This window comes from Neolamprologus multifasciatus, chromosome 18 (assembly GCF_963576455.1).
Source record: "Neolamprologus multifasciatus chromosome 18, fNeoMul1.2, whole genome shotgun sequence".
In the NCBI taxonomy this organism is placed as follows: Eukaryota; Metazoa; Chordata; class Actinopteri; order Cichliformes; family Cichlidae; genus Neolamprologus; species Neolamprologus multifasciatus.
Window position 1 is genome coordinate 18,473,847 of NC_140456.1, and position 26,282 is coordinate 18,500,128.

The 26,282-nt window shown below is 44.0% G+C and overlaps 1 protein-coding gene across 3 annotated transcripts in view; it reads left to right on the plus strand.

Annotated features, from left to right (window-relative positions):
* The window catches only part of LOC146497723 (zinc finger protein 521-like), a 90,583-nt gene that overhangs the window by 20,404 nt on the left and 43,897 nt on the right, over positions 1 to 26,282 (plus strand). For 2 of the 3 annotated variants that reach the window (XM_085139682.1, XM_085139683.1), the window contains exons 4-6: positions 21,376 to 24,884; positions 25,020 to 25,104; positions 25,421 to 25,453. In XM_085139682.1, the coding sequence (XP_084995808.1) occupies positions 21,376 to 24,884; positions 25,020 to 25,104; positions 25,421 to 25,453 (3,627 nt within the window). The remainder of the gene's footprint in view (positions 1 to 21,375; positions 24,885 to 25,019; positions 25,105 to 25,420; positions 25,454 to 26,282) is intronic. The other variant, XM_085139685.1, reaches the window with a different exon arrangement.

Sequence of the window (26,282 nt, forward strand, 5' to 3'; positions counted from 1 at the left end):
GATCAGCATCCTGCCGACATGGCTTTAGGCTACCCTGGGGAAGAGACAGGAGGCTGGAGGCATAGCTATTCCATAGGACTTTCCAAAAACACTTCACAAATGCTTTGTCTCACTATCACGCTGCATTGTCTGCGCACACTTATATTGTTACCTATCCTTAATGGAGAAAGAGAAACAGTGTGTGTGTAGTTTGACTTTTGTTCTCAGTTGGCACAAGAGATGTTCATATGCCAGGTATGATATTGCAATGGTAGGCAAGGAAACATGCCTTCAAGCCTACTCGCCAAAGAAATACCTTGCTTCTCATCTCATTTCAGCTTGTGTTTACTAGCCCACACTGTAAATAAAAATAACACCTCTAGCTCAGAGTTTAATTCAAAAGATTGCATTTTCACACAGCCTTACTCGGTCAATTCTTCAATTCCGCCTCTCTGAAGGTATTTGAATAGCCTAGTGCACACATGGGCTGTCAGCCTAGTGGCCGTTCTTTCATTATGGGTCCAGCTCCCTTGAGCAACACCTTTTCTTGTGTCCTTCACTAGAGGAGGGGCATGTCTGCTCCCCCCAGAGAGATCTGTGCCCTGCTATTTTAACCCTCTGTGAGATGACCTTTTTAATAAGTGTCTTTCTCTGCTTTCCTGCCGGCCACTGTGCGAGCAAACAGAGCATGTCTTCTGCTTCCCTCAGATAAAGGAATCAATCAGAGTGGGTGCAACAGAGAAAGAGAGAGAGATAACTGGGCCATATATGGATTTATATTATGTAGATTTCCCCTTTTCCTCATCCCTGTAGACACTGCAAAATGCACTCAGCTTCAATAAAACACATTTCAGATTTATGAGAAAAATACAAATGAAACACTAATACTCACTGAAAAACAATAACATCTCCTCACAATGCAGAACATGCTAATATGATAGAAACTCTTTCTCTGTTCGCAATGGGCACCATTTCTTTTTTAAACCTGCTGATATATGTCCCCCCCCCCCCCCCCTTCTATTCCCAACCACAACATGTTTGCTTGAAGTGTTTGAATTCATTTACATCAAGCCTTTGGGTCAGCAGCATGGAAACATTCAGTAATACCCTCAACTATGAACAGACTCCTGGCAGTCCGTGCTTTATACTAACTGTTTCCAACAGGCTCCTATTGGTTGTACTGTTTTTTTTTTTCTACTAACTTTGTGTATTGATCCAACAGCTGCTTTGTGGCTGCCAAGAAGAATGTGCCAAACTGCAAAGACTTTATTCGCTTCAAAAGGGCTCACATAAGAAGAAAAGCGACATGACAAGACCTGATTAGCCGAACTCTGAGCCACCACCGTTCATCAGAAATTCTGCTGTGTTTTTGCCGGGGCGTCTTGCGACATCCTGGTACAAAGAGCAGCACACTGATTACAAGGCTTTGAAAGGAGGAGAGGCGGTCAGGGGAGAATAGCTACTTCTGGCACAACGCAGCCACTGAAAAGAGACCTCATGCTAGAGTGAGCTCTTACAATTGGGCTTGAGTCTTTCCTGTGTATGTGTTTGTGTGGGGGGCATGTTCTACGTGAGCGTCTGAGAGAAAAGAAAAATAGGTATGGAGGGAAAGAGGTAGAAAAGATATTAAAGTAGATGTTGACTCCGTGGTATAGAGTCCCCGTGCATTTCCTCTTTGTGCAACAGTGCCAGCAACGTTAACAGGAATGTCATTAGGAATTCAAAGCATATGCCCTCGTGAGGACGCCCTCTTTCTCTTTCCCCTGTGCTCCACACGGCACATATTATGCACTGTATAAAGTATTTATTGGTCTTTGTCAGACGAGGGCTGCATTTTCTGCAGAAAAACCATCAAAATAAGAATAGAGGAACTTGCAGGGTTTTTTTGTGTGTTTTTTTTGCTCGGCTTTGTGGGTTTAAGGCATAAACAACAATGGCTAGCACTGCAACTCTTTGCTTTTCTCGTATCCGCATCCCCCATCTATCTAACACTCTGTGTCTCTCACGTTTTCGCTTGTTCAATCAGTCATCCGTGCACACACAAACACTTATTAACGAGCACACACGCTCCCTCTCAGCACCTGCGTGCCTGCACTTTGCATTTTAGACGACACATAATTCATCGCCCAGGAGGCTAAACACATGCCGGGACTTCATCCAGTTGACCTCTTTCTTAAGTAGGTAGCCACAAAAGCCGAGATGACATGTGGACAAAACAGAGATAATCTCCTGCACTCACCCAGAACTACAAGCTACAAGCACCTGAGCGAAAACCTATACCAACGACAGTGTTCTTATTTCCCCTTTTTGCTGTGTAGCGGTCCTTTGAAACTACAGTCTTCAGTTCTGAGACAATGACCAGCCCAAGAAGCGGTTGTTTCGGTTTCTCTCACACTCAGTGTCTCTCCCTGGCCCTGGCTCTGCCTGCTCTTTGTTCACTCTCTTCCTCAGCCTGCAAGTCTTTTTCAGCGGCACAAGCAGAAGAATGGCACATTAAATCTTAATAGGACTGCGTCTGGCCGTGTTGAATTGCAGAGCGTGTTAAGCCGGCGCTTTCCTCCCCCTTGGCACACGCTTGTGGAAGTGGAAAACAATTGAATAAAAGAAACCGCTCTCTCTCTGTAACACAAGTGACTTCGGCTGTTCTGCTGAAACTATGAGATTGAACTGACTCCAGCTCACAAATGGCTTAAGCCCTTACTAAGAGACTGTAAAATAAACATTTGTACTTTTCAAGATGCATATGTGGAAGGTGCACAGAGGGTTTACCTGACCACCCACAATGAAGCCGTCGCATTATTCCCTGTTCCAAGTGACAGCTGAAATATGCTGCCGTAGACTCTGTGCTTAACTAGTGGCTGAGGAGGCAGGAGTAACCTCGCTAGGAGGGATATGTGAAATGTATGAAGAGAAGGAGATAAAAAACGGAATATTTAGATTGAATACAGTCAGAAAAAATAACAAAGAAGTAGAGAAAAGACAGTAAAGGTAGGGAAGAGCCAATCTTAGCAGCAATGTGAGTCCAGGCCTTCTTTGTAAGGCAGTCAGAGGTGGTAATTAGCCAGTGATGAGTTGACGGGTTGTGTGTCCAGTGCTCGGCACTGCTGGGTGGGGCTGTGGGAGGTAGATAAGGCCAGCAGTGGGCTTATCTCTGAGAAGGACAGGCACCAGGCCTGCCAGGCAAATCCACCCACAGACCTGCCGTATTTTATTAACAACATCATTAATGCCAGACAGGTTATGTGCGATGGCTCGGAAGAGAGACGGGAAAAAGTAAAAAACAAATAAAGTCTCAATTCCTGCTTGGCCGGCCAGTCTGAAGTACATAGGCACCGGTTGACGTGTTTTGAAAGCAAGGAGCTTGTGGAGATGTTTACCAGGTAGGCAGCCAACGGAAGGGCACGGAGAGCGAGCTTGGATCTTACCTCTGGGTTTTGCTCATTCTCCTCTGGGTCCCCAGAATTCAAATGATTTTCTTTTTTTCCCTTTCAAACGTGGGACTACTCACCAGAATAATGATGAAGCAGATACAGAGAAACATAACTAGACACAAAGAAAAGGCAAAAATGTTTTTTTTTTTTAACTTTACGGACATCCAGGGTTTCATTTTTAAACACATGCTTTGTAAAATGCTTAGTTTTCCCCATTTCTCTTTCTCTCGCTCACCTGCATCTTTCAATCAGGTGTTCAAAGTTTTGTCTTCTTCATGCTCCTTTAAATTATAGAGCATTAGTAATGCATTTATTACATTTTTTTTAGTTTGCAGTAATCTATTGACCTTGAATCAGATGGCACTATAACAGTTATCAGTTATCATTTTGTATTAGTATGTGAAATATGTCAAACAGCGTTTGTTCAGTGGCATGTCTCCCCATAATAATAATCACCCCCAGGTTATGAGGATGTGACCTGGGTGCACCAATCAGTGTATACCTCACTCACCCCAATGCACACCTAAATGAAACAGGCTTTTGAATTGTCTTCTGCAATTTCCCCCCAATGAAAAAAAAAAAAAGTCTTAGGATTTTGCTCATGTCTGTGTGGAAATGTACTGCACATTGATCCCCATAGGGCTTTTTCCTTACATGGCTTTTGCCAAACTCACCAGTAATGGGAGGAAAGGAAGGAGGGAGTCGGAGGGCGGTGGAAAGAGTGACCAGTCCGACAGGTTTATGTCTCCCTGCAGGCTGAGCTCTGTGGAGCGGGCCCACAGGAAGGAACGGAGCCAGCTGTGACGGCATCCTGCTAGCCACTGTGGTTTAGGAGCTTTGGGGCTACACTATCACCAACTCAACATTTCCCCCTCTCCTCTACCCTTCCCAGGGGTTGTTTTTGTTGGCCAGGGGGCAGTGTTTGGGTGGGGGCTGCTATGTGGCTCTGTGGAACAGCCACTCCTACACTTCAGGATATGGGAAGTTGAACCACCCGCAAGGACAGGGATTCTCAAATATCGTGTAAAGTAGCACATTTGTTCCTTAGCACTAATTGCCATTTTCAGACTGGAAGGTAGGTTCATAAATGTTATTTTATGGGCACGATGGGTGTCATTTAAGGTCTCCAAGGCCACCAGCTGGACTATGCTTTGGCAGTGAAAGCACCATGTGCTATAACAGAATGTAATGGTTCAACAGTAAAGACATGCTGTCAGGTAGCACAGAGACGTCCTTCTAATGTTAAGAGCAGTGGACAGATTGGGTGGGTGGGACTGAGAATGTAAAGGTTATCTGATCTATTTCACCTCCAACCTGCCTGGCTGATCAATCTGCTGGAAGAGTCAATCGATTTGATCAGAGAGCCTCTCCTTAGAGAGGACCTCCCAAGGAGTGGGTAGGATTCTGCGAAAGGCTGCCAGCTTGGAACATGTCTCCGCGATAAACCGAGACATTAAAATCCCTGATTAAATAGTGACTCACCACCTGTGGCAGCCATTCTCTAAATAAGCCACTGATTTAAGACGGCAAAGAACATCTACTGGTGCTGTCACTCCATCGTGTTATCAGGCTCATTATAAATGCAATATGTGTACAGTGAAATCACATCAACAAAGTCCTGCAAGACTGACTGACAGCCAAGAGAGATCAGGCCGTAGTAAACAGAGTGGTAATCTTTATATTAGGACATTATGTGCCCCCAGTCAAAGCATGATGCATCTTTCTCATCATGAACTTGGTTTGTAGAACATACCCCACAAACAAAGTCAACAGACAAAACCATCTTATGATTGGATTTTAATCCAATTGCATTATTATTCAGGCCTCCCATTGGCCATTCATTACTCTCACATGGAGCCTGTGTGGGTTGTTATCACCCAATCAGGCTCAAGACTGTATTCTGGAGAGCATGCTTTCGTTTGCATCCTTTAAACCCTATGAGCCTTCCCTCTCTCTGGGCCCGCCAACGGAATACCTAATTCCAAAGTAAACTGATTGCTCTCTCCAACAAGATTACGCTGTGATGATGTTAGCCAAATGAGACTGCTATTCAGATGCAACCAGGGCAGGCAAGGATGCTTACCGCAAGATGACTGATCAGCATGTTAAGAGAAACAAGGTTGGGAAAAAAAAGAGGAGAAAACGAGGGATAGAAATCGAAAGAGTGCGAGAGAGTTGTGTGCGTGGGGGTAAGCAGAAATGTAATTTGCTTCTCACCTCAGGCGACTGGGCTCTGAGGCCAGTAAATATGCAAACAAGCTGAGCCTGGCCATCAATATGAAGACCCTAGATGATTACTAATCTCCACCGCAGAAGTAGATTGAGGTCTGTTCAGCAGTGCCATGTAGCATGAGGGTAGGGGTGGGGGGGGGATAGGGAGGTTAGAGTCCAAACTTCGTCTCCATGTTGGCTGCCAAGATTATGCACAATTCAGAGTTATAGGTGTAGCTGACCTTCGGTTTGGGAAGTGCTATACTATTTATGATGCATACAAATTAGCAATAGAGCGGCAATAAAAATGCAGGCGTCTTAAACCTATATTGTACATGTTTTTGAAAGGATACATTAATCATGTTGCGAATGTAATTCAGAAACTTCTTCTGCAAGTTTCCAGTAACTTTGAACCTTGTTTCAAACTCAGCCTAGTCTTTTCATCATGGAGAGCTCCTTGTCTGATATGAGCTCTTAGACGTGCGGCACAGTAGTTTACCAGCCCATTGTCATTCCCCATCCGTAATCCGGGATAAAACCTATGGGACGCAGACCGGTCTGGAGTCATTAGGTGTGTGCGTGGCTTACCCAGACAGCCAGATAAACCAGATGCCTCGGGATGGCCAGGGGTCATCTCTCTGTGTGAACACGTTGTTGATGTCCTTGTTTGTCTCTACCTCTTCTTTGCCCGTATCCCCCCTCACACCCTTCATCATTCCTTTTTTTGCGCGCTTTCTTTCACTCCCTTGATTGCCCTGCACAGTCATCACAAACACAGAAGTCCGCGTTGGAGCTTAGCAGTCGAAGAACCTGTCAGCTAAAGGGAAGGCGGAAAGAGAGACAGGGGAGTTGACTGTGGCCCTAGGTTGAATGCCTGAGGGTGTACTACGTGTGGAGGATAGTTAGTGCAGAAGGACGCGCCACAGTCTGCAGGTGAATTCTCTCATTTTGGGAGACTTAATGCATTTGAATCATCACCTCTAGGGGGACGTCTTATGACTTTCTGTTACAGAATGAGCCTTGATATAAAATGCAGCAAAGGTTGTGTGTGTATGTGTGGTTTGTGTTTTTAATACAGCAGGAGGGCCTGTAAGAGGAATATATATATTCTAAGAAAGTCTTTGCAGTCCTAAACATAATTGACTATTTCTTGTATTTTGGAGTATGTTTCCAGCATTGAGCTTTACCCTCTGCAGTGAGTGCACAAGGCTTGAGGATGTTTACCTGGCATGGTGCCTGTTGTAGCTGCCCTCCTGTTGAGGAAAAGCAGGTCAGGGTATAGCTTTGTGTTTGTTTGTTTGTGCAGGTGTGTGTTTTTCTCGCACGTGTGTATTGTGTGGCTTGTGAATGTGTATGGCTTTGTGTGCACACGTAAGTTTGCGTGTATGTGAAGAGGAGGGGAAGATCATTAAGATAGAAATAGTCGGAGAGTGCATTACATTCAGCTAGTTAAAAAAAAACACAGAATGTAATCTAATGTACGCAGTTATTTTTCAGGAGAGGGCGGGGTGGTCAGTGATGGGGATGGTGGATGGCGGGTAACTGGATTCTCAGTTCACCTGAACCATCCATCTGCTCAGCCATCAATCTTCCTGCTTTCTAGCCCTCCGTTCATTTACTCATCCACCCATTTATCCAGCCTTACCCATGGCCAAAGGGCCATGTCTCTTTGTGGCCCTGATAATCTAGACCAATTTCCTCTGCAATTTATTTCCCAGCCAACCACCCACCTGGTCAAGCAGCATCAGGCTTCTCAAGGTAGAGCCACTCATCCCAGCAAGCCCCTTCACACCAATCACAGCCTCCCCCCCCCCCCCCCCCATCCTCAAGCCTTAGATCTTTTTGTCTTTTGTGTTCTGAAGTTTCAGTTTTATACAATAGTAATGGAGTATCCTTTCCCTTACAGTAATCTCTGACACCACTCAGCATGTGTTGTTTACCTCTAATGCCTCAGCCCTTCTTCTTCTTTGATTTCTATTATCATTTCCCATTTCTACCACTTTCTGTGCTCCTTCATCTCTGTCTTTCTCTTCCTTTGTCACTTTCTCTTCCTCTCTTTCTTGCATTCTTTCCTCCTTTTCTCCATCCTGTCATGGCTCTTCAGTATTCTGCTGCTGTCTTGTGTAGAGTGATTTTGCCCAGACACGTCTGGCTCTGGGTAAAGTGCAGTCCCCAGAGAGCGTGCTCCGCAGCCCCCAGGTCGCCAGCACCATGAATACATTATGATCCCCATTTCCATCCTGTTGCCACGGCAGCACTTTTGGAGCCGCAGGGCGATTAAGACGTGTGCTGTCGATACCCTGATAGGAGCAGAAGTTGGATCTGGAAGCTGGCCTTTGATCAGATTTCATCCTCCTGCCTGCTATTGGTAGCTTCAGTGCAGGAAGACAAAGACGGAGTCTTGTGGGTTTTTTATTGGTTTGACAAGCTCACCTGCTGCACATAAGCATACCATGCATCCATCCTTGAGCTTTTTTTCCCACCTCTATGCTTTATCTCTGTCTTTCCTGCCTGAAACCATTTCCCTCCCTTTTTCTCATTTCCTTTGCTCCTCCCCATCACCGCAGTTCAGCTAAGGCAGCATTATACGCAGTCTCTCTCTGCTCTATGATATTCTGCTATGCTCACAAAGGAAGCAACTCCCTTACCTTTTATTGTTTCCTTTTTTCTTTGGGGGATGATGTATAAAACATGGTGCCTCAGGTAGAGGATGTTGGGTAGGAAGCCATGTCCCCCTAAATGGCCAGCCGTGTGCATGCGCCTAACACTTCACTGAGCAATCTGTCAACATGTCAGCAACACATGTTTTGTAAAAAGCCTCTGGTGGGAGCCAGGGGAAAAAAGGCACTCCTGCCAGACCAGAGAGGAAATGCTTTTTTCTCCTCTATGCAGTGGATTTTCTATTGCTGGTGCTCTGTCCCACGGGCCCCCCACCACCACGCTCTCCTCCCCCACACATACACCCGTTGTCTGCACTTCAGAAATTTGAACTGGGGACCCTCGAGGGGGTTTACTGGGAGGGTGGGGGTAGGCTGCGAGGGAGGGGCTCCCTCTTTTTCAGAGCGTATGAAATTGTGAAGGTATATTGTGGCAGGTCCCCAAGCGGTCTTTTCTAATACCTGAGTTTCTGGCGAAGCTGGAAATTACCAGCGGCTCCCCCGAGGGACGGCTTTATCCACACCAGGAAGGGGAGCAGAACTCAGTGGGGAGGTTACTTAATGCATGGCTGAAATAAAAGAATTTCTGAGAGACAGAGGCTGAAAAGCTAGTTTTTTTTTTTCTTCATTTTTCACCCCCCTCCTCTCTTACTCTCGTTCCCTCTCCCTTTCTCTTTTCCTCCCCAGTAGTATAGTTTACTACTCTCTGCCTTCTCTTGAAGGGTTCTAGTTTAATAAACTTTCAGAGGATCCTGCTGGTGCAGACAGCTAGACAAATACCCTTGTGTGTTCTCTTTTGTCAGAGATACAGCTTTTTGTTATGTTCTTGCAAATTTGATTTCTCCCTCTGTCTTTCGTTTTCTCTGCCGCCCTCTGTCTCTCTCCCTTTCTGCATTTGTCTTCATCTCCCTTGTCCTTCTCTTGCTTTCTGTCTCCCTCTTTGATTCACAAACACATAAATACACACACACACACACACACACACGAAGTTAAACTCTCTTGTGGTTGAGTTTATTGTTTGGTCTGTCTCTTCGTTCTCCCCCTCTGTGTTCCCTTTTGTTTTCTGTATGTTTTGTTGTATTGTGCACAGAGGCTGAGATGCAGATAGAATGCAGACAGTTTGCCCTGGGTGAAGAGTGTGCACAAGCATCGCTGTTATCTATTTAACAAAACACATTATTCTATTTATACATGACCAAATTCTTTAAGTTCCACCTACCGTTAAGGTGCAAAGTGCAGTATATTTTTCATCAAGGAGATTTAGAGCAAAGTGTTGGGGGCAATTTACTCATCTCTGTATAGTTTCTACTCACTGAATCCGGCTGCCTTTTTAATCAGAGCCTGTATCTAATGTCTGTGCATCATTAAGCTTGCCATGTTCATAACCTATAAAAAAACAACAACATAAAAATCTCATCCATGTATGAAATGCCTCTCTCCTTGCTTCTTACTTCCTCTGTCTTCCTCCCCCTCTGCTGTTGGTAAATAATTCAACCTTTCCCTGTAACAAGTGCTGGCCTTAATAGGGAGCAGTACCTGTAGTTGGGATAAACAAGGCAGCCGGCCTCACCAGTGAAACAGAGGGATTTGGGCTTCATGAGGGCAGAGGAATAAGTCGTTTCCTTCTGAAAGGCAGAGTAGACTGGCTGACATTAATTAAACCCTATAGGATAAAGGTTATCTGAGGCCTAGCAAAGCAGAGGCCGTGCATGCAGGATGTTATGTCTGACGAATCCTAATCAAGTCTTCTTGGTGAAGCAACATGTACGGGTTCAGGCATTATATGTACGCTATGTCTGTGATATTATTATTCTAAAATCTGTGTTCCTGCGGGAACTCATTTTACAAAAGAGTGGTATTTCATCGATAGAGGAAAGGTACTATGATGTTTGGCTGTCTGTTTTCAGTTGCAGACACATGCTGATAAAACAAAAAAATCGTTTTCAAAAAAAATAAAAAATACGAAGAACAGGCTTCGCTAGAGTTTCAATTCCAAGAAATTTCCTAGAGAATTTCATGTTGAGAAAACACTGTTGCCCACTGTGCTCTATGGCGGAAATTGTGCCAAGGAGTCTCCCATGTGATGTGTGATCAGTGTCGGATGTAATGTGTTGCTGTAATCTCATCAGCTTGTTCATGACACAGCAATGTAACACAAAACTGCGACTTAATTCAGTAATCATATGATAATCACTAATCAAACAAATCTGAACTTGCTTTTGTTACAGTTCCTCAATTATCTGCAAAACTGCAGGGCGGTTTATGACTTTTGAGTTGTTAAGTTATGCACATTGCTTTGAATTTCGTTTGCACACTGTGTCCAGGACAAAAGCAGCTATCTACAGCAAACACAAGATCAAGGCTCTCCGTGTCGCTGCAAACGTGACATGCTAACACAAGGTTAATAGCAAACCACCCGACCCAGAAGTGAGTGTATAACGGCCTCAACCAAGCAGTCAAGGCTAACAAAAGCAGAGATGAACAGGCTTTTAGCTCTGTGTATTCTGCAGCCAACACACTGTCACTACATTTTTCTATGAAGTGTGATTAATCGGCTTTGCGATAAAAGCCGAAATACTACCAGAAAGATCTTGGGTTTGCTTTCCTTATTAGGTTTAGTGATTTGCACATTATATGCAGATTTGACTTAATGCAGTTAACTGTCACAAAAGTAATTAAACAAATAGTTTCATATAGGCAGAAAATAAGGAAAGAAATGCATTTAAAAATAAGTAGTGCCCAGTGCCTTACTTTTTTGAATAATGAACAAAATCCTGCTGTGACTGACTTAGCTGACCCTAAGTTTGGCATGCCACTCGGGTGCCATGGCTCATGTTTTACAAATTACCCAGAGGGCCGTGCATCACCTCTGTGCCCATATTTTCTCCCTGCTGTATGCATAGTGTGTGGGATTATATTCCCCCAACTCTAGCTCTTCCCTAAGACAATGAACAGCTGCAGAGATGACAGTCACCTCACTAACCCAGGAATGCAGAGAAAATTTCAAATTAGGGGAGAAGCGTCACTCTGACCTATTGGCATAACCCATTTGTCCTGGTTTTATACGGGGTTAAGGTAGGTAAGGCTCCATGTATATGTCATCAGGACACCCGTGGAAATTAAAAGTCACCTTCTTTGAAATGGTCTTGTTATTTAAAATAGCCAAGGAAGTGGGTGAGTGACATGGGTTTTATTACCATCTCATTGTGTTCAGTTTCTATATTAAGGACTTGTATTGTAACACTAGCTCATCCGCGAGAGTAGTAAAATAGTAATGTGCGCTCCTTCCATATACTGATAACAGCTGATGTCCGCTCATGAAAAGTAATTAGCTGATATGGATGTTGCTGTCAGTGAGAGCTGATATTGGCGGATTATTACATTCATTCTCCTTGAAATGAGTTCATCACAGTAAGCTGTACATTCAGATAGACATTAAGATTGCCACATGTAAGAAGGACAGCTTGTTATTACAGCAGGATAGAAAGATTCCAAGAGGATGTCACAAAACGGCCACACTATCCACAAAAATTATAGGACCGAATATATTCTTCTTCTTCTTCTCCTTTTTAAGATATCACAGAATTCGCCTGTGACCGTCGATCTACTCGCCATATGTTGCTTCAGATGCAAAAATCATATGTAAAATTATACAGGGCATCTGAGATGTTTCCTCTGATTTTCTTGTATTGAACTGATGGTAATTCATGTGGGGGATATTTTTTGGCAGGCATGCCAAGCTCCTCTCCTGAGACTAAGATAAATAACCTCCCCAGGTGGTGTTTTTACTTAGTAAACAGGTACTAACCCAAGAATCGCTGGTTTTATGTAAATAGGGAGATAAGTATTTGTTGAGGTGTTGGAGTGAGGGGATGGTATTCAAGGGTGAGATGAACCTCAATAATCTCTTTTAAGGATTTTTCTACAGTGACCCTGAAAGTTTTCCACTAAGTACGTCAGCATACAAACTTTTAGCAAAACAATCTAGAGGAAAGTGTTTTTTTTTTCAGCTGATAAATAGATAAACATGAATAAATCAATGTGAAGTGATGGATGAATAAGTAAAATGCCCTGTAGTCATTTGTCTAGTTGTATTCAGGCCTCATATTCCATCCTTGTTCTGCAAATGAAGATGAGGGTGAGGGGCAGGGAAGAACGTGCTTCGCTCGTTGAGGTGTTGGCATGTTTGTTTGTCTGTATCGGCGTCTTGTGTGTGCATTTTTATCATCTTTTAGTATTAAGATAGGATGATGAGCTGCCTGGATACCAGCAGAAAACAATAGAAGGGGAAACAAAGCAAACCCCTAAATCTGTCTGCCATTTGCGCTCACATACTGTACACACATGTCATGAGTATCTTGGCACAGTTACTGGGCCAGGGAAGTGCTGGTCTGGGGCCTGGCCCATTCTCCAGAGACACCCCACCACCTCCCACCCCACCACCTCCCCTCGCCTCCTCATTCTCCACCCCCCCACCCTATCCCCCTTCCTGTGCAGTCTGTGGACGCAGTCTGAGGCGACAAGGTTGCACAACAGCTCTCAAAACCTTCACTTTGCAAAGATGATCATAAAAAACAAACACAGTCTGCCATTAGAAATCTTTTAAAGAAGGAAAATAATTAGAAGGACTGTGATAATTGTGTCAAGGGGGAAATAGATCAGACGAATTATGGGAAGAACCACAAAATCTTGCCATGGCTTTGTTACTTTGCTGTTTGGTTCATTCCGACATTGATCCACCCTTCCATCTGTCATCCTTTTCCTGTGCTCCTTCTTCAACTCTCCATTTGTATCTCTCTTTCTTTCATTCTTTCTTCCTTTGTTGGAATCGAGAGTGGAGGAGCCTTCTGGCTTTAACAGAGAAGGGATGAAGATGTTTATTCATCTGGAGGGTATTAGAGCCATGATTAAGGAGGGGAGGGAGTAGTAAGGCTGATGCGACGTCTGCAATGCTCGTTCTTGGGCCGCCTTTGGGATTCTGGCCAACACACACCAGGAAAACAAGAAGTGAAGAAGAATGAAAAAATACTTGTAGTGAAATTCGATTCTCTCGGGAAAGGACAGAAGTTTGAATTTTAGCTGGCTCGCTCTCCCTCTCTCTCGCACTCGTTCTCACTCCCTGTCCTCACAGCTAAGCTAATTATTAATGAATGCGGTTTCTGTTGAACCTTGGAGAGGTGTCAGCACTGCAGTCACTGAGGGTTAAGAAATCTTGACATTTAAGACAGGGATGCATGAAAATACATCGTCTTGCTTGAGTTGATGCTTGTTTTTCTTCCCCTCCCGCTTTCCTCTCCACGATGCATGTTTTCTTCTCCCTCTTGGGCTGTCTCCAGTTGTTTTACCACTGACAAGCTGGGCTGGTATTGAGGAGATATCAAATAAGGCCACAGTGTATTAATCGGGGGAACCAAAGGTCATGGGTCAAAAGACAGACTCAGAGTTCGCTGATAAATGCTAATGCTAAACCTAACACAAGTTCATTTCCAGGTTGTTTGTCCACACGCATGTGATGCTCTTTGTTGTTTGCGGTGAGGGGAAGAAAAAAGAGGGAGAGATGAGGATACAAGTATTTTTATGGGCATTTGACAAACTAACTGGCCCTTTTAAAAATATTTCCAGTGCAACTTAAACTAATAAGTGAGACGATCCTTTCTTGAAGTCTAGTCCAAGTTTTATGGGTCACTCTGAGGTAGTTTGATTAAAAAGAATTAGACCCTATTTTCTGAATTCAGTCAGTGCTGTGTTGGGTTTTAAGTAATGGATAGCGTCTCTGGAAACTTGCAGACCAAACCCTATTTTAATGAAGCAACCATACAGTAACTCAGCATATTTCTCTATGCACAACAATTTTTTTCTGTTCCACGGTGATCGCATAAATCACATTTCTGTGAGTAACTAAGAGTGTTTGTGGGGGGAGGGGGAAATAAAAGAGCATCCAAGTAAACTCCCGCACAGTGAGAAAATATAGTAGCGGCACAGTGCTGCAGCATCTCTCAAATTGGCTGACTGGCTGGCTGGCTGGCTAGCTGACTGTCCACTGGGTCCTGCGCCTGGTCTGCCGCAGTGTTGAGGGAACAGCACGCACACACGCAGGCACCCTTGCCTATTGAAGCCCAGCCCAGTCCAGTCCCGCCTGGCCCAGCACTCCCTTAGAGCCAGTGCAGTGAGGCAGGCGGTGAAGGGCCATGCTGGGGGACAGATTGTCATCCTCCTTTCTCCCCCTGGGAGGCTCACTGTGGCTGCTGGTCCAGCCAAGACCTGAGGAACAGCCTCCTTCCTGTTTGTGCTGAAGTCTACCTGAAGTGGTCAACAGTCCTCCTACCTTACCAACACCACCAGCTGCTCAGTTGAAGAGGAAATGATACCGCTGCCACCGTCGCACTCCCACACACAAACTGCTCCAACTACATCGCAAATACAGCGTTGATCATAGATAGATAGATAGAACACCAACATGAGCCATCAAGCCCACCCACTACTACTCTGAATAATAACCTGCGATGAACCCCAAATTCACCTTTTTGAATAATAGTTTAATTAAATGCCTTGATTTTCCGTTCTCTCGTTAATTTCCCTTTTTCTCATTTGAAAAACGGACTTAATTTTGAAAGGAGGAAAATGAAGCACTCCTGACAATTTAATTCCTCCGCTCCACGTTAGCTTGCCTCATCCTGCTATAACACCTTCTTTTCTGGCAGAAAAACACAACAGGGCACACGCAGGGCCAAATAGCGATACAAGTCGACATCCCTGCAAATGCTGTGAATTCACATTTCTACAAGCATCAAACGGCAAATTATTAAATTAAAAACATTTTCATAAATAAGTTCACATCTTCTATTAATATTAAGTGTTAAAGTCTGTTGCTGGCTTCAGATATCTAATAGTATGCAGAATGATAAATGTGTTATCCAGCAGACAGACAGCCCTGACATGCTTTTAGAGTTCAGTCGCTGTGGTTATGGATTATGGTACGATGTTAGCTTTCACAGGAAATGCAATGAGTCAGATCATGCACTAAACATCCTCCCTCTTTTTAAGAAACCTTATCATTGATTATTATTATTCAGCTTGTCCATTTTGGCAGCGACGCATTAGTGCTGCAGTGACACATCTTTGCAATATGTAATAAAATTCCTCTTTGGCTGTGTCTCACCGTCACAGAGAGAAAAAAGCATAGTAAAGGATGACTGGCCGCCCTACTTTTCTTGCTCTGGCCTTCCATTTGTCTAACTTTCCTGTGTTGCCACTGGGGCGCTGTGATTTCTGGGACAGTGACCAAGTGCTCCTGTCTGAGCTGGGGGACGTGGGTAATGTGGACAAAGTAGTTGACAGTTTGCCGCTTCCCCATGGTTGAGAGACAGAGCCATGAGGGCCAGAATAATGGACACCCAGACCACAGAGTCAGGACAGCGCTTGATGTTCCAGCTCTTTGTGTCAGGCCCTGCGTGAAAAAATCCCCATTGACTGCAATTTTCCCTTCAAGTTTGTGTGTGTCTGTGTGTGTGTGGATATGTGTTGTGTTGCGCATGTACATGATGTTAGGCCAGAGTAACTTGCTGCCACGGCACTGATGAAACTGCGGGAAGTGAATCCTTATTCCATCTAATGTTTTTCTACCTTGTCCAGTAAAAGACAGCATCCTCGTTCGCTGATCCTCCAGCCGTCTCCCACCACCCCTCCTTCTCATCCTGTAGCATAGTGGATTTGATTGATCTGTAGCAAGGGGGGAGAGGGACCTGACATTTCTCAGTGATGTGTAAAAACATATTGTGTTTGCTAAGAAAAAAAAAAGGAGGAAAAGAGAGAGACAAACCCAGTATACACACAACACTAGTACCCACACACACATACACAACACAATGTCTGAGGTTAGGGAAAAAGTGGTGAAAAAGCAGCCTCTTTAACTAGCTGTGCTTGTGCTTATTTGTGTGTGTTAATCAGCTGCATGGTGCAAAAAGCCACATCAAGCCACCTGGTACTTTTGTTGACAGCTACTGGGAATTATCAGTGTTTCATTTTGACTGGATTTGATGTCTTAAAACAGGGATGTAGCAGGACTACTGTGAGTAAAGCCCAGCACTGGGCCTCTTCCAATAGCTCGGTGTCCTCTGAGGTCTCTGTCCTGAATCAACTGAGTCATTTGTTCATCTGACTGGAATTAGTCCCCCTGAAAAAAAAAAAAGAAAAAAAAAAGCTATCCTTGCCCAACTCATCCTGCTTCTCTGTCAGGAAAAAGAGCGCTAATATAGAAAAAGAAATATATACATATATATATATATATATATATATATATATATATATATATATATATATATATATTACACCACTATTAGATCTTAAGTGATTGTGTCACAAAGCGGCGTACATGAATACGTGTTGTTCAAACACGCACTGCTATTTGGACATCAGAACAGGGAAAAGTGTTGAGATGACACATGCATCATCTCATGGGAAAGGCTCACTACTTTTCCCAGTAACTGTAAAAAGATCCCCTCTCTGAATATGAAGTGGGGTCACGGTGTTACATCAGACAAGTTGTCAGCTTTTTGTTTATTCAATGAATCCCCAATCCCCAATGTGCCACAAATACACTCACACAAACACATCTCTTATGACAACCACTATGTACAGATCTCTGGTACAACACACAGGAAGATAAGGTTTGGCGACTGAAAGCCTGGCCATGCTTTGCTTCACTAGAATGGCTTTTGAACAAAGTCTAGCTTGTTATAGAAGTGGCAGATGAGTGATGGGGGGGAAAAAACATTTTTTTCTGATAAGATAAGGTCCTGGACCTGGATAAGAGTTTGGCTTCCTAAATAGAGGAGATGTACTCTGTTGCTGTCAGACAGTGATAAGGCATCATGAACAGCTTCCAGCGCCTCAGACACGAAGGTCTGGGCACCAGAAGTGAGTTGTTCCCAAATGATGCGGTCCCTGAAAGGTTTAAAGAGGGTGTAACTGCAAAAAATACATTTTCTGAAACACAAAAAAGGTAGATAATTGCTTTTTTTATTGATTTTTTTGTACTTTTCATAATGTGGACTAAAAAAGTGTAAATAAATTCCAAAAAGAAAACCGCCCCTAAAAAGATGCTTGGTCAACTGAGGCATGGTTTGTATTTTGAGCCAGCTGGAATAAAATAACCAAGGATATTTTCAGTATTTTAAAAGCTCTGCACAAAATCAGCTTGAATACAGATGTAGCTGTTTTTGCTCAGTTGTTTCATATTGTATGAGACATTTCATAAACATCTTTAAAAAGCGAGACATCTATGTGCATGTGTATGAAAGCAATAAAATGCTTTTGCAAAGCAATATGCAGTTTTTTAGGATATACATGCAAAAGCATTAAATATTATACTAAATGTCAAACCAAGCACCCATGCTTTATCTCAATTACATTTAACAAGAGACTCAGTTACATTTGTGTGCACTCATTCCCGTTACAAATACTTAATGGTCATTAAAATATTTTTATAATCCCATTTTAAATATTTTTTTTCTGCCAGTTGAACTTTAACGTATACCTTTGTTTCCCTTTTTGCAGTCTCTAATGGAAAGGAGCTTTATTAGATTTTAATATCAATAACTTGGACATTTTATTTATTGTGCCACTGCTAAGCACATCATACATCCATACATTTGAAGAACAGTTTATGTGAAAATCTGTCTTTGTTGCCTTCTTTTGAGGTCTTACGCTCAAATTATACTGAGATTTTTTTTGTATCATTTAGCTTTTAAAACATAGACACAGTTTGCCACCATATGTGTTAAAGTCCAAAGGGAAACAATGTCATCATGAAAATTAATGACTTGCTCTCAAAAAATATTTATGCATGCTAATTTTCAAATGCATTAATTGCATAAATAAAAGATTCTTCAGGGGCTTGGAAAGCTATTCTGCTGTGCAGAAAAGTGGTAAGCGTACCTGTTCCCAGCATTAGGGATCTTATTTGAACAGGGGTATTTACTTTGGGAAAGGGTGCTATAAATGAACACAGAGGAAGTGCTGCACAAAAGGCAGTTCAGACTGGCTTAGAGGAAACTGAGACCTGCGTGTGAATCGGGAATTCTCAGTGGTTACTTCTGCAGTACCAGGAAAAAAAAAAGAAAAAATAATTTGTATAGAACAGAAAACGTCTTTATTAATTTAGCATATTTTGATCAGTGAACTTCACAGGCCAGGTTATATTTTTGTGACTTTTAAGAAGTTCTTAGTTACTTTAGCTTCGACTTTAATGTTTATCTTTCTGGTAAATGTGGCAGTGGCACATTTTGTGCCATTCCCTATAGGGGAACTCCAAATGAGGTTGTTTTGTTCCATATAGGAGACTTTAAAAAAAAGGAGGGAGGGGGGTAGGGACAGAACTCCCAGAGAGGGACAGGCCTTAAGATGGAGGTCTTCCTCCCAGGACGTGACAGGCTGTTGGCTGGAGGATGCTCAGGAAGGCCTTGGCAGACCAACAAAGACAGCCCTTCAGCTGCAGGGTGTAGTTTTTCAGGCCCCAGCATCCCCTTTGGCAGCGGCACAGAGAGTGCTGGCGTGCACAGGCCCCCGGCCCGAGAGACAGGGAAGTAAGGCCCGTTCTTTTATTTACTCAGGCTGCTGCTGAGGCCTGGGCATTTCTTGTCTGGGTGAAGAAGGAAAAAAAAAACAAGTCTCTCTCTCTTTTTCCTCTTGAGGTCTCCTGAGGAAGATTGCTCTTTCATCTGCAGTTGTTCACACACTTGCTTCGGCCATTGGACTTGTATCTGTGTATTCTATGTGTACATGCTATGTGTGCACATGTATATTCTTGTCAGTGTATGCACACAAGTGTGCTCTTGCTCTGTGTGCACGTGTGTTTGGTGTTGGTTGGGTGGGGGGTGAGCGGTAGACAGCAAAACTACTGCAGTTTTATAGTTTTATCTATCGACTCACCAGAAAAAATAGGTGAAGAAGCACAAAAAGAGAACCTTTGTCTACTGGTTACAGCATGGCTATAACGTTTTTGTTGGCCAGTGTGATTATATCCTATGCAGTCCAACTTGAAATCAAATGATGCATTATTACTAACTGTGTTATATTTGCTATCCAGCCACAAATTTTAACATAGCTACTTATTCAAAGCACTTCATTGCAACTTTCATATATATGAATCAGATATTACTCTATATATGTCATCACCGTAAGGCCCTAAATAAATAATATACACTGAGCAAACAAACAACGAGAATGGAATGAGATTGTCCTGACAGCTTAGTAATGTCTCAAGGCATCAAGACATCCTCATTTAAGACAGCAGAATTTCATTTAGCCTTGTATACAGAACCATTTATTTGTTTGTTTTATACTATTGTCTCGAAGCCAATACGTTTGACTGTAAGGCATTGGCTGGGGTCATTCTTCTTGCACTGTCTTCTTCTCCTATACCCGGAGAGGCAGTATGAGATAGGGCAGATCCGCCCCCTCTGTGGAGGAGGGCATAGCACTGAGTCACCCATCCTCCCTCAAACCAGAGAGAGAGAGAGAGAGAGAGAGAGAGAGAGTGAGAGAGAGAGAGAAAACATTGAGACATGTATGAAAGATAAAGCAAGTAAATCAGGCAAGGTTTGCTCCTTCAGTGAGATGTGTGTACAGAGTGGGCGCCTTGCCAGGGGTGGGAGGTTTCCGGGAGGGCCACGGTGTGGAGGTGGGCTCTCAATGTGCCGCTTTCAGCAGTTTGGAGGGGCAAGGGAATGGCCTCCGACCCCATCTGTTTCCTGAAGATAGGCCCTGATGGGGGTAAGTGCTCAGAGAGGGCATGATATCCTGACAAAGGGCAGATCTCCCAGCAAAAACAACAGAAAGGGGGAGAGAGAGAGAAAGACTTAGATTTGTCAGCTGAAGGAGAGTACAGAGGTTGGATCCTGGAAAGAGCTCGTGCTTTTCCTCCGTCCCTCTCATAAATCTTTGCAGCTTCCTCTTGTTTTTCCCATTCCAAGTTATGGCCTTTTGACATATTTTTTTTTCTGAAGAGGTTGGGATTATGTTGTTTTATTTAGGTAAGGAAGTTCACAGCACTTAGATTTCAGCAGCGGGAAGAAGTGGCCTGTAACCTTTTGAACCTGTGGAAAGTGGTGCTCTGTTTTCCATGCATATAACCGCACAGTGAACCAGTGGATTGGAATGTTGGAGCCATTTGAATAGGAACACATTAAAGTGATTGTAAAAAAAAAAAAAGTTGGTCATTCTCTGCACCTGCTTGTCCTTGACTGAGACAGTAAGCCACCACTAGCCACCTACCCCCTACCCCTCCTTGCATCAGAACATGGATGGCACGTTCATCCATCCACGATCACTTGCCTCACAGCTTAACGCAGACTGCACAGACAAATATGGTAATAATGCATATTCTATAATCTGATATCTATTGACGGATGTTCTGATGGGTCTATGTTTCATGAAAATCATCCGTTTTGCAGCAGAGCGTTCCCAAAGGCTATGCATAGCTGTGGTTTAAATTGCATATTTAATATTCTCCTTCATCCTTAAAACTGCTTTTGCCTGTTTTTCTCTTGTCTTAAGGTCATTTCAAGGGCTCTTGTTATTCAAAAATATTCAAGTAATTCTTCAGGAATAATAGAAATGTTCTAATTTACCACATGCAGGGCTTACATCCTAGAGTAGACCCATTGTCGTGTGTTGGCTTTAAATGTCAGAGAGATTGTGTTTTGAGTCACAGTGGGCTAAGCCATTACATGGCCACATACAAGGTTAATTGTAGTAAAAGTATTTCCACTTATTCTCTTCTCTAATTATACTTTAAATTGCATATTTAATGTAACTTTTTAGATAACACCTAAGGAGAGGTATTGTTTCTGCTGAAGAAAAAATGGTCTACATTGCAAAGAATTCGAAAATCATACACCACAACCTTATAATTACTATGACAAATAACGCCACGGTGGCCTACCTTTTCAAGACTAATGACTTGCTAATATAGTGACTAGCTTACAAAACACCTTTCTAACTCACTCACTTTCTCCATTTTTTCCTCCTCCATCTTTTTCCCTCTGACCTGCCCTCAATGCCTTCATTTCTACATTTCTTTCTGTCTTCTTCTCCAGACGGTGCTGATCTTGAGGATGACCCATCGTGTTCTTGGCCAGCATCATCTCCCTCTAGTAAGGATCAGACTTCTCCAGGACACTGTGAGGACTATGATTTTGGCGAGGAAGAAGGAGGCCCTGGCCTACCGTACCCATGCCAGTTCTGCGACAAGTCTTTCAGTCGTTTGAGCTTCCTCAAGCGTCACGAGCAGAGCCACGGTGATAAGCTGCCTTTCAGCTGTACCTTTTGCAGCCGCCTGTTTAAACACAAGCGGAGCCGAGATCGACACGTGAAGCTACACACGGGTGATAAGAAGTACCACTGCGGAGAGTGTGACTCTGCCTTCTCCCGCAGCGATCACCTCAAAATCCACATGAAAACCCACGCCTCCAACAAACCCCACAAGTGCCCTGTGTGCCGTCGAGGCTTCCTTTCCTCCAGCTCTCTCCACGGCCACATGCAAGTACACGAAAGGGGCAAAGATGGCACGGGCTCCGGTTTCTCTAGGGCTGATGAATGGAAGCTGAAAGAAACCCGCAAATGCAGCCGGTGTGAGGAAGGCTTCGATGTTCCAGAAGAGCTCCAGAGGCATATCGCAGAATGCCACCCTGAGTGCTCCCCATCAGAGGATGGAGGCCTGGGTGCCACCCTGCAGTGCATCTACTGCCACGAGCCCTTCAGCGATGAGGGCACCTTGCTGACCCACATTGACCAAGCCCACAGCAGAGATAGGAAGGGCCACACCTGTGCTATCTGCTCAGAGCATTTTCTGTCTGTTGAGGACCTCTATGCTCATATGGACATCCACCAGCTCCCTGAATCTAGTAACCATAGTAACAGCCCTTCCTTGCTGACTGTAGGCTACACCTCTGTGTCTAGCACAACTCCGGACTCCAACCTCTCCGTTGACAGCTCCACAATGGTGGAGACAGCACCACCTGTGCCCAAGACCAGGGGAAGGAGAAAGAGGGCTGCACAGAACACTTCAGACATGGGAGGACGTTCCTCTAAGCAGCCTAAAGTCTCTTACAGTTGCATCTACTGCAACAAGCAAGTGTTCTCCAGTTTGGCTGTGCTTCAAATTCACCTGCGAACCATGCATCTGGACAAGCCAGAGCAGGCTCACACTTGCCAGTTTTGTTTGGAAGTTCTGCCTTCTTTACTAAATCTGAATGAACATCTTAAGCAGGTCCACAATGCAGAAGACCACGCTGCCCTGTTAGCGAGCTTGCCTGATGCCCTCCTTCAGTGTAATTTCTGCCCCGAGGTGTTAAATGACCTAAATGCCCTCCAGGAACACATCCGCTGCTCTCATGGCTTTCCCAGTCCAGTGGCCAAGGAGAGCAATGCCTTTTTCTGCCCCCAGTGCTTCATGGGGTTCTTGACAGAGGCTACCTTGGAGGAGCATGTTCGCCAGACTCACTGTGATGGGGGGAGCCTGCGCTTTGACTCCCCCTTGGCTGTAACTCCCAAGGAGCCAATAGTCGAAGTGTACTCCTGTTCATACTGCACCAACTCCCCCATATTCAACAGTGTTCTAAAGCTTAACAAGCACATCAAGGAGAATCACAAGAACATTCCACTAGCCCTGAACTACATCAACAATGGGAAGAAATCCCTCCGCACTCTCAGCCCCTCTTCGCCAATATCTGTGGAACAAACTGCCGTGCTGAAACAAGGCAGCTCAGCCTCCCGTGCCACCAGTGAGTTCATATGTAACCAGTGTGGTGCCAAGTATACAAGCTTAGACCTTTTCCAGACTCACCTCAAAACGCATCTGGATGGTCTGCAGCCTCAGCTTACCTGTCCGCAGTGCAACAAGGAGTTTCCCAACCAGGAATCTCTGCTAAAGCATGTGACAATTCACTTCACTATTACGTCCACTTATTACATCTGCGAGAGCTGTGACAAGCAGTTCACTTCAGTGGATGACCTGCAGAAGCACCTACTCGACATGCATACTTTTGTGTTCTTTCGTTGCACTCTGTGCCAAGAGGTGTTTGACTCAAAAGTGTCTACTCAACTCCACCTGGCTGTGAAGCACAGCAACGAGAAGAAAGTGTACCGCTGCACCTCCTGTAACTGGGACTTCAGGCATGAGACTGACTTGCAGCTTCACGTCAAACACAGCCACCTGGAAAACCAAGGCCGTGCCCACCGCTGCATTTTTTGCGGGGAGTCCTTTGGAACGGAAGTGGAGCTGCAGTGCCACATCACCACCCATAGCAAGAAGTATAACTGCCGCTTCTGCAGCAAGGCTTTCCATGCCATTGTTCTTTTGGAGAAACATTTGAGGGAGAAACACTGTGTGTTTGAGGGAAAGTCACAGAACTGTGGCGCCAATGGTTCTACTGTAGTTGGTGGGGAAAGCCAGCCTAAAGAAGATGCTGAGCTACAAGGTCTCCTAACTAACAGCCATGGTTCAGGGGCAGTAGGTGGATCTGTGATGGAGTCCCAGAACAGCCATGATGGAAGTGAGGAAGAGGTGGACACTGCAGAGCCCATGTATGGATGCGACATATGTGGGGCATCTTATACTATGGAGTCACTGCTCACTAACCACCAGTTGAGAGATCACAATATACGCCCTGGTGAGAGTGCCATGATAAAAAGAAAGGCTGAGATGATCAAGGGTAACCACAAGTGCAATGTTTGCTCCCGTACCTTCTTCTCTGAGGCTGGGCTGAGGGAACATATGCAGACCCACCTTGGACCTGTCAAACACTACATGTGTCCCATCTGCGGGGAGCGCTTCCCCTCATTGCTCACCCTGACAGAGCACAAGGTCACCCATAGCAAGAGTTTGGACACGGGGAGCTGCCGCATTTGTAAGATGCCACTGCATAGTGAGGAGGACTTCCTGGAGCACTGCCAGATGCACCCTGACCTGAGGAACTCCCTTACAGGTTTCCGCTGTGTTGTTTGCATGCAGACGGTCACCTCCACATTGGAGCTCAAGATCCATGGTACTTTCCACATGCAAAAGACAGGCACTATGTCCGCAAACCAACCCATGGGCCGCACCAATGCCATGTCTCAAATCCAGCAGCAACACCACGCCCCAAAATTTTTCAAGTGTGCCTCCTGCCTAAAAGATTTCCGGTCCAAACTAGACCTGGTAAAGCTGGACATCAACGGACTGCCTTATGGACTCTGCGCGTCCTGTGTGGCGGCTGCCGGCTCCAAGAGCTCCAGCCCAACAGTGAATGGAGGGAGGCAACAGCAGCAGCAGGGGGGAGCCACCACTCCAGCAACTACAGCCACATGGGTCCAAGGGGAGAGTCTCAGCCCTGGAGATGGAAAAGGCAAAGGTGTTTCTTCATCATCCTCATCCTCTTCTACGTCGTCCTCGTCTGCAGCCAAGACACGATGTTCCAGCTGCAATGTGAAGTTTGAATCTGAGGCAGAGTTGCAAAACCATGTCCAGACAGTGCATCGGGAACAGTCTGGGGACAGCAACAGTGGACAGCTGAAGACCCCTCAGGTGTCTCCCATGCCAAGAGCCAGTCCATCGCAAACTGAAGAGGTATTGCTAAGTAGCCTCGCACTAAATAAGTAAATGAAACCATGCAGAGAATTTACAATTTACAAATCACACAAATATTTCTACCATATATCTTTTATTCACACTTGACTGTAATCGCTGTTATCTGGTTTACAGAAGAAGACATACCAGTGCATCAAATGTCAGATGGTGTTCTACAGTGAATGGGACATCCAAGTTCATGTGGCCAACCACATGCTGGGTAGGAGATAGCACTTTCTGATTCATTTATTATGGTTTCTGTTATACTCCAGAAACAAGAGTCATTAAATACAGTGCTTGTGTAATATATACAAATATGTTTGTCCAAATTTCCCAAGTGTTTCTAAAATCTAGCGTAAATTTAATCAACATATCTTTTAGGCATGCAATTTAAGTGTTAAAATCTCACCCGCGCAGTGTGCAAATTATTAAGAAAAATTCACCCAATTTCAGTGTTTTCCTACCTTTTTAAAGATGAATCACATACTAAAAATAAATGTGATATGTAATAAAATATTTGACCCTGTCTCATTCAGGCTCACAAGTATCTGGATCACATCACCAAATAGGTGGAATTATTTTATTATTTGACCATCAACTGCATCCCCAGTGTTGTGCTTTCATAAACCCACAAGCTTCATTTCTCCATGCATGTGAATGGTATAATATGGTCCGTGTGCATGCTTCAAGCTGAATTTCTCCACTTCAAACCACTCTGTAATTAAGGTAGTTTGAAGTAGTGGAAAATAAAATACACAGATTATTCAAATATTGAAATATCAGACAGATTTGATCATTCTGATCATTCCAAAGATTATCAATCAATTTTCTGAAGAAAAAAAAAAAGACAAAAATTTCTCTAGTTCTTCTATATGTATTTTTGGTTTGTTTGTCTGTTGTACTTTGTCACACAAGTACTGTTTTCAGATGACTGAGATCTGCATACTAGATTTTATACTTTCATGCTCTCTCCTTTTATGACGTCAAATCAACTGAAAAAATGGATATTTGCCATTTCGGTGTTTAATATCAAAAGAAATATTCCAAATTTTGCATTTCATTTCGCAAGATTTCTCAGCTAAGAGTGCTGGTGTACGACTAAGCTCCACATTTTCAAAATGTCTCTACTTTTGGTTGTCATTTGTATGCAGGCAGAATAATTTATAGGGAACAGACAATTGGAAAACAGGTTTTCTTGCCTGCAGTAAGTAGGCGTCTGAATTCCGGTCTCACGTTCCTTTATTCATTCATTTATTCAGCTCGTTTGGCGGCTCTTTCATTACACTGCATTATCTGTTGTCTTCAGTGGGAGAGAGACTCATTGATCTGGAACCAAACCGCCTCTCTGTTTGGGACACGCTTCTAGGCGCAGGTGAATTTAAACACGGTGGGCAATTC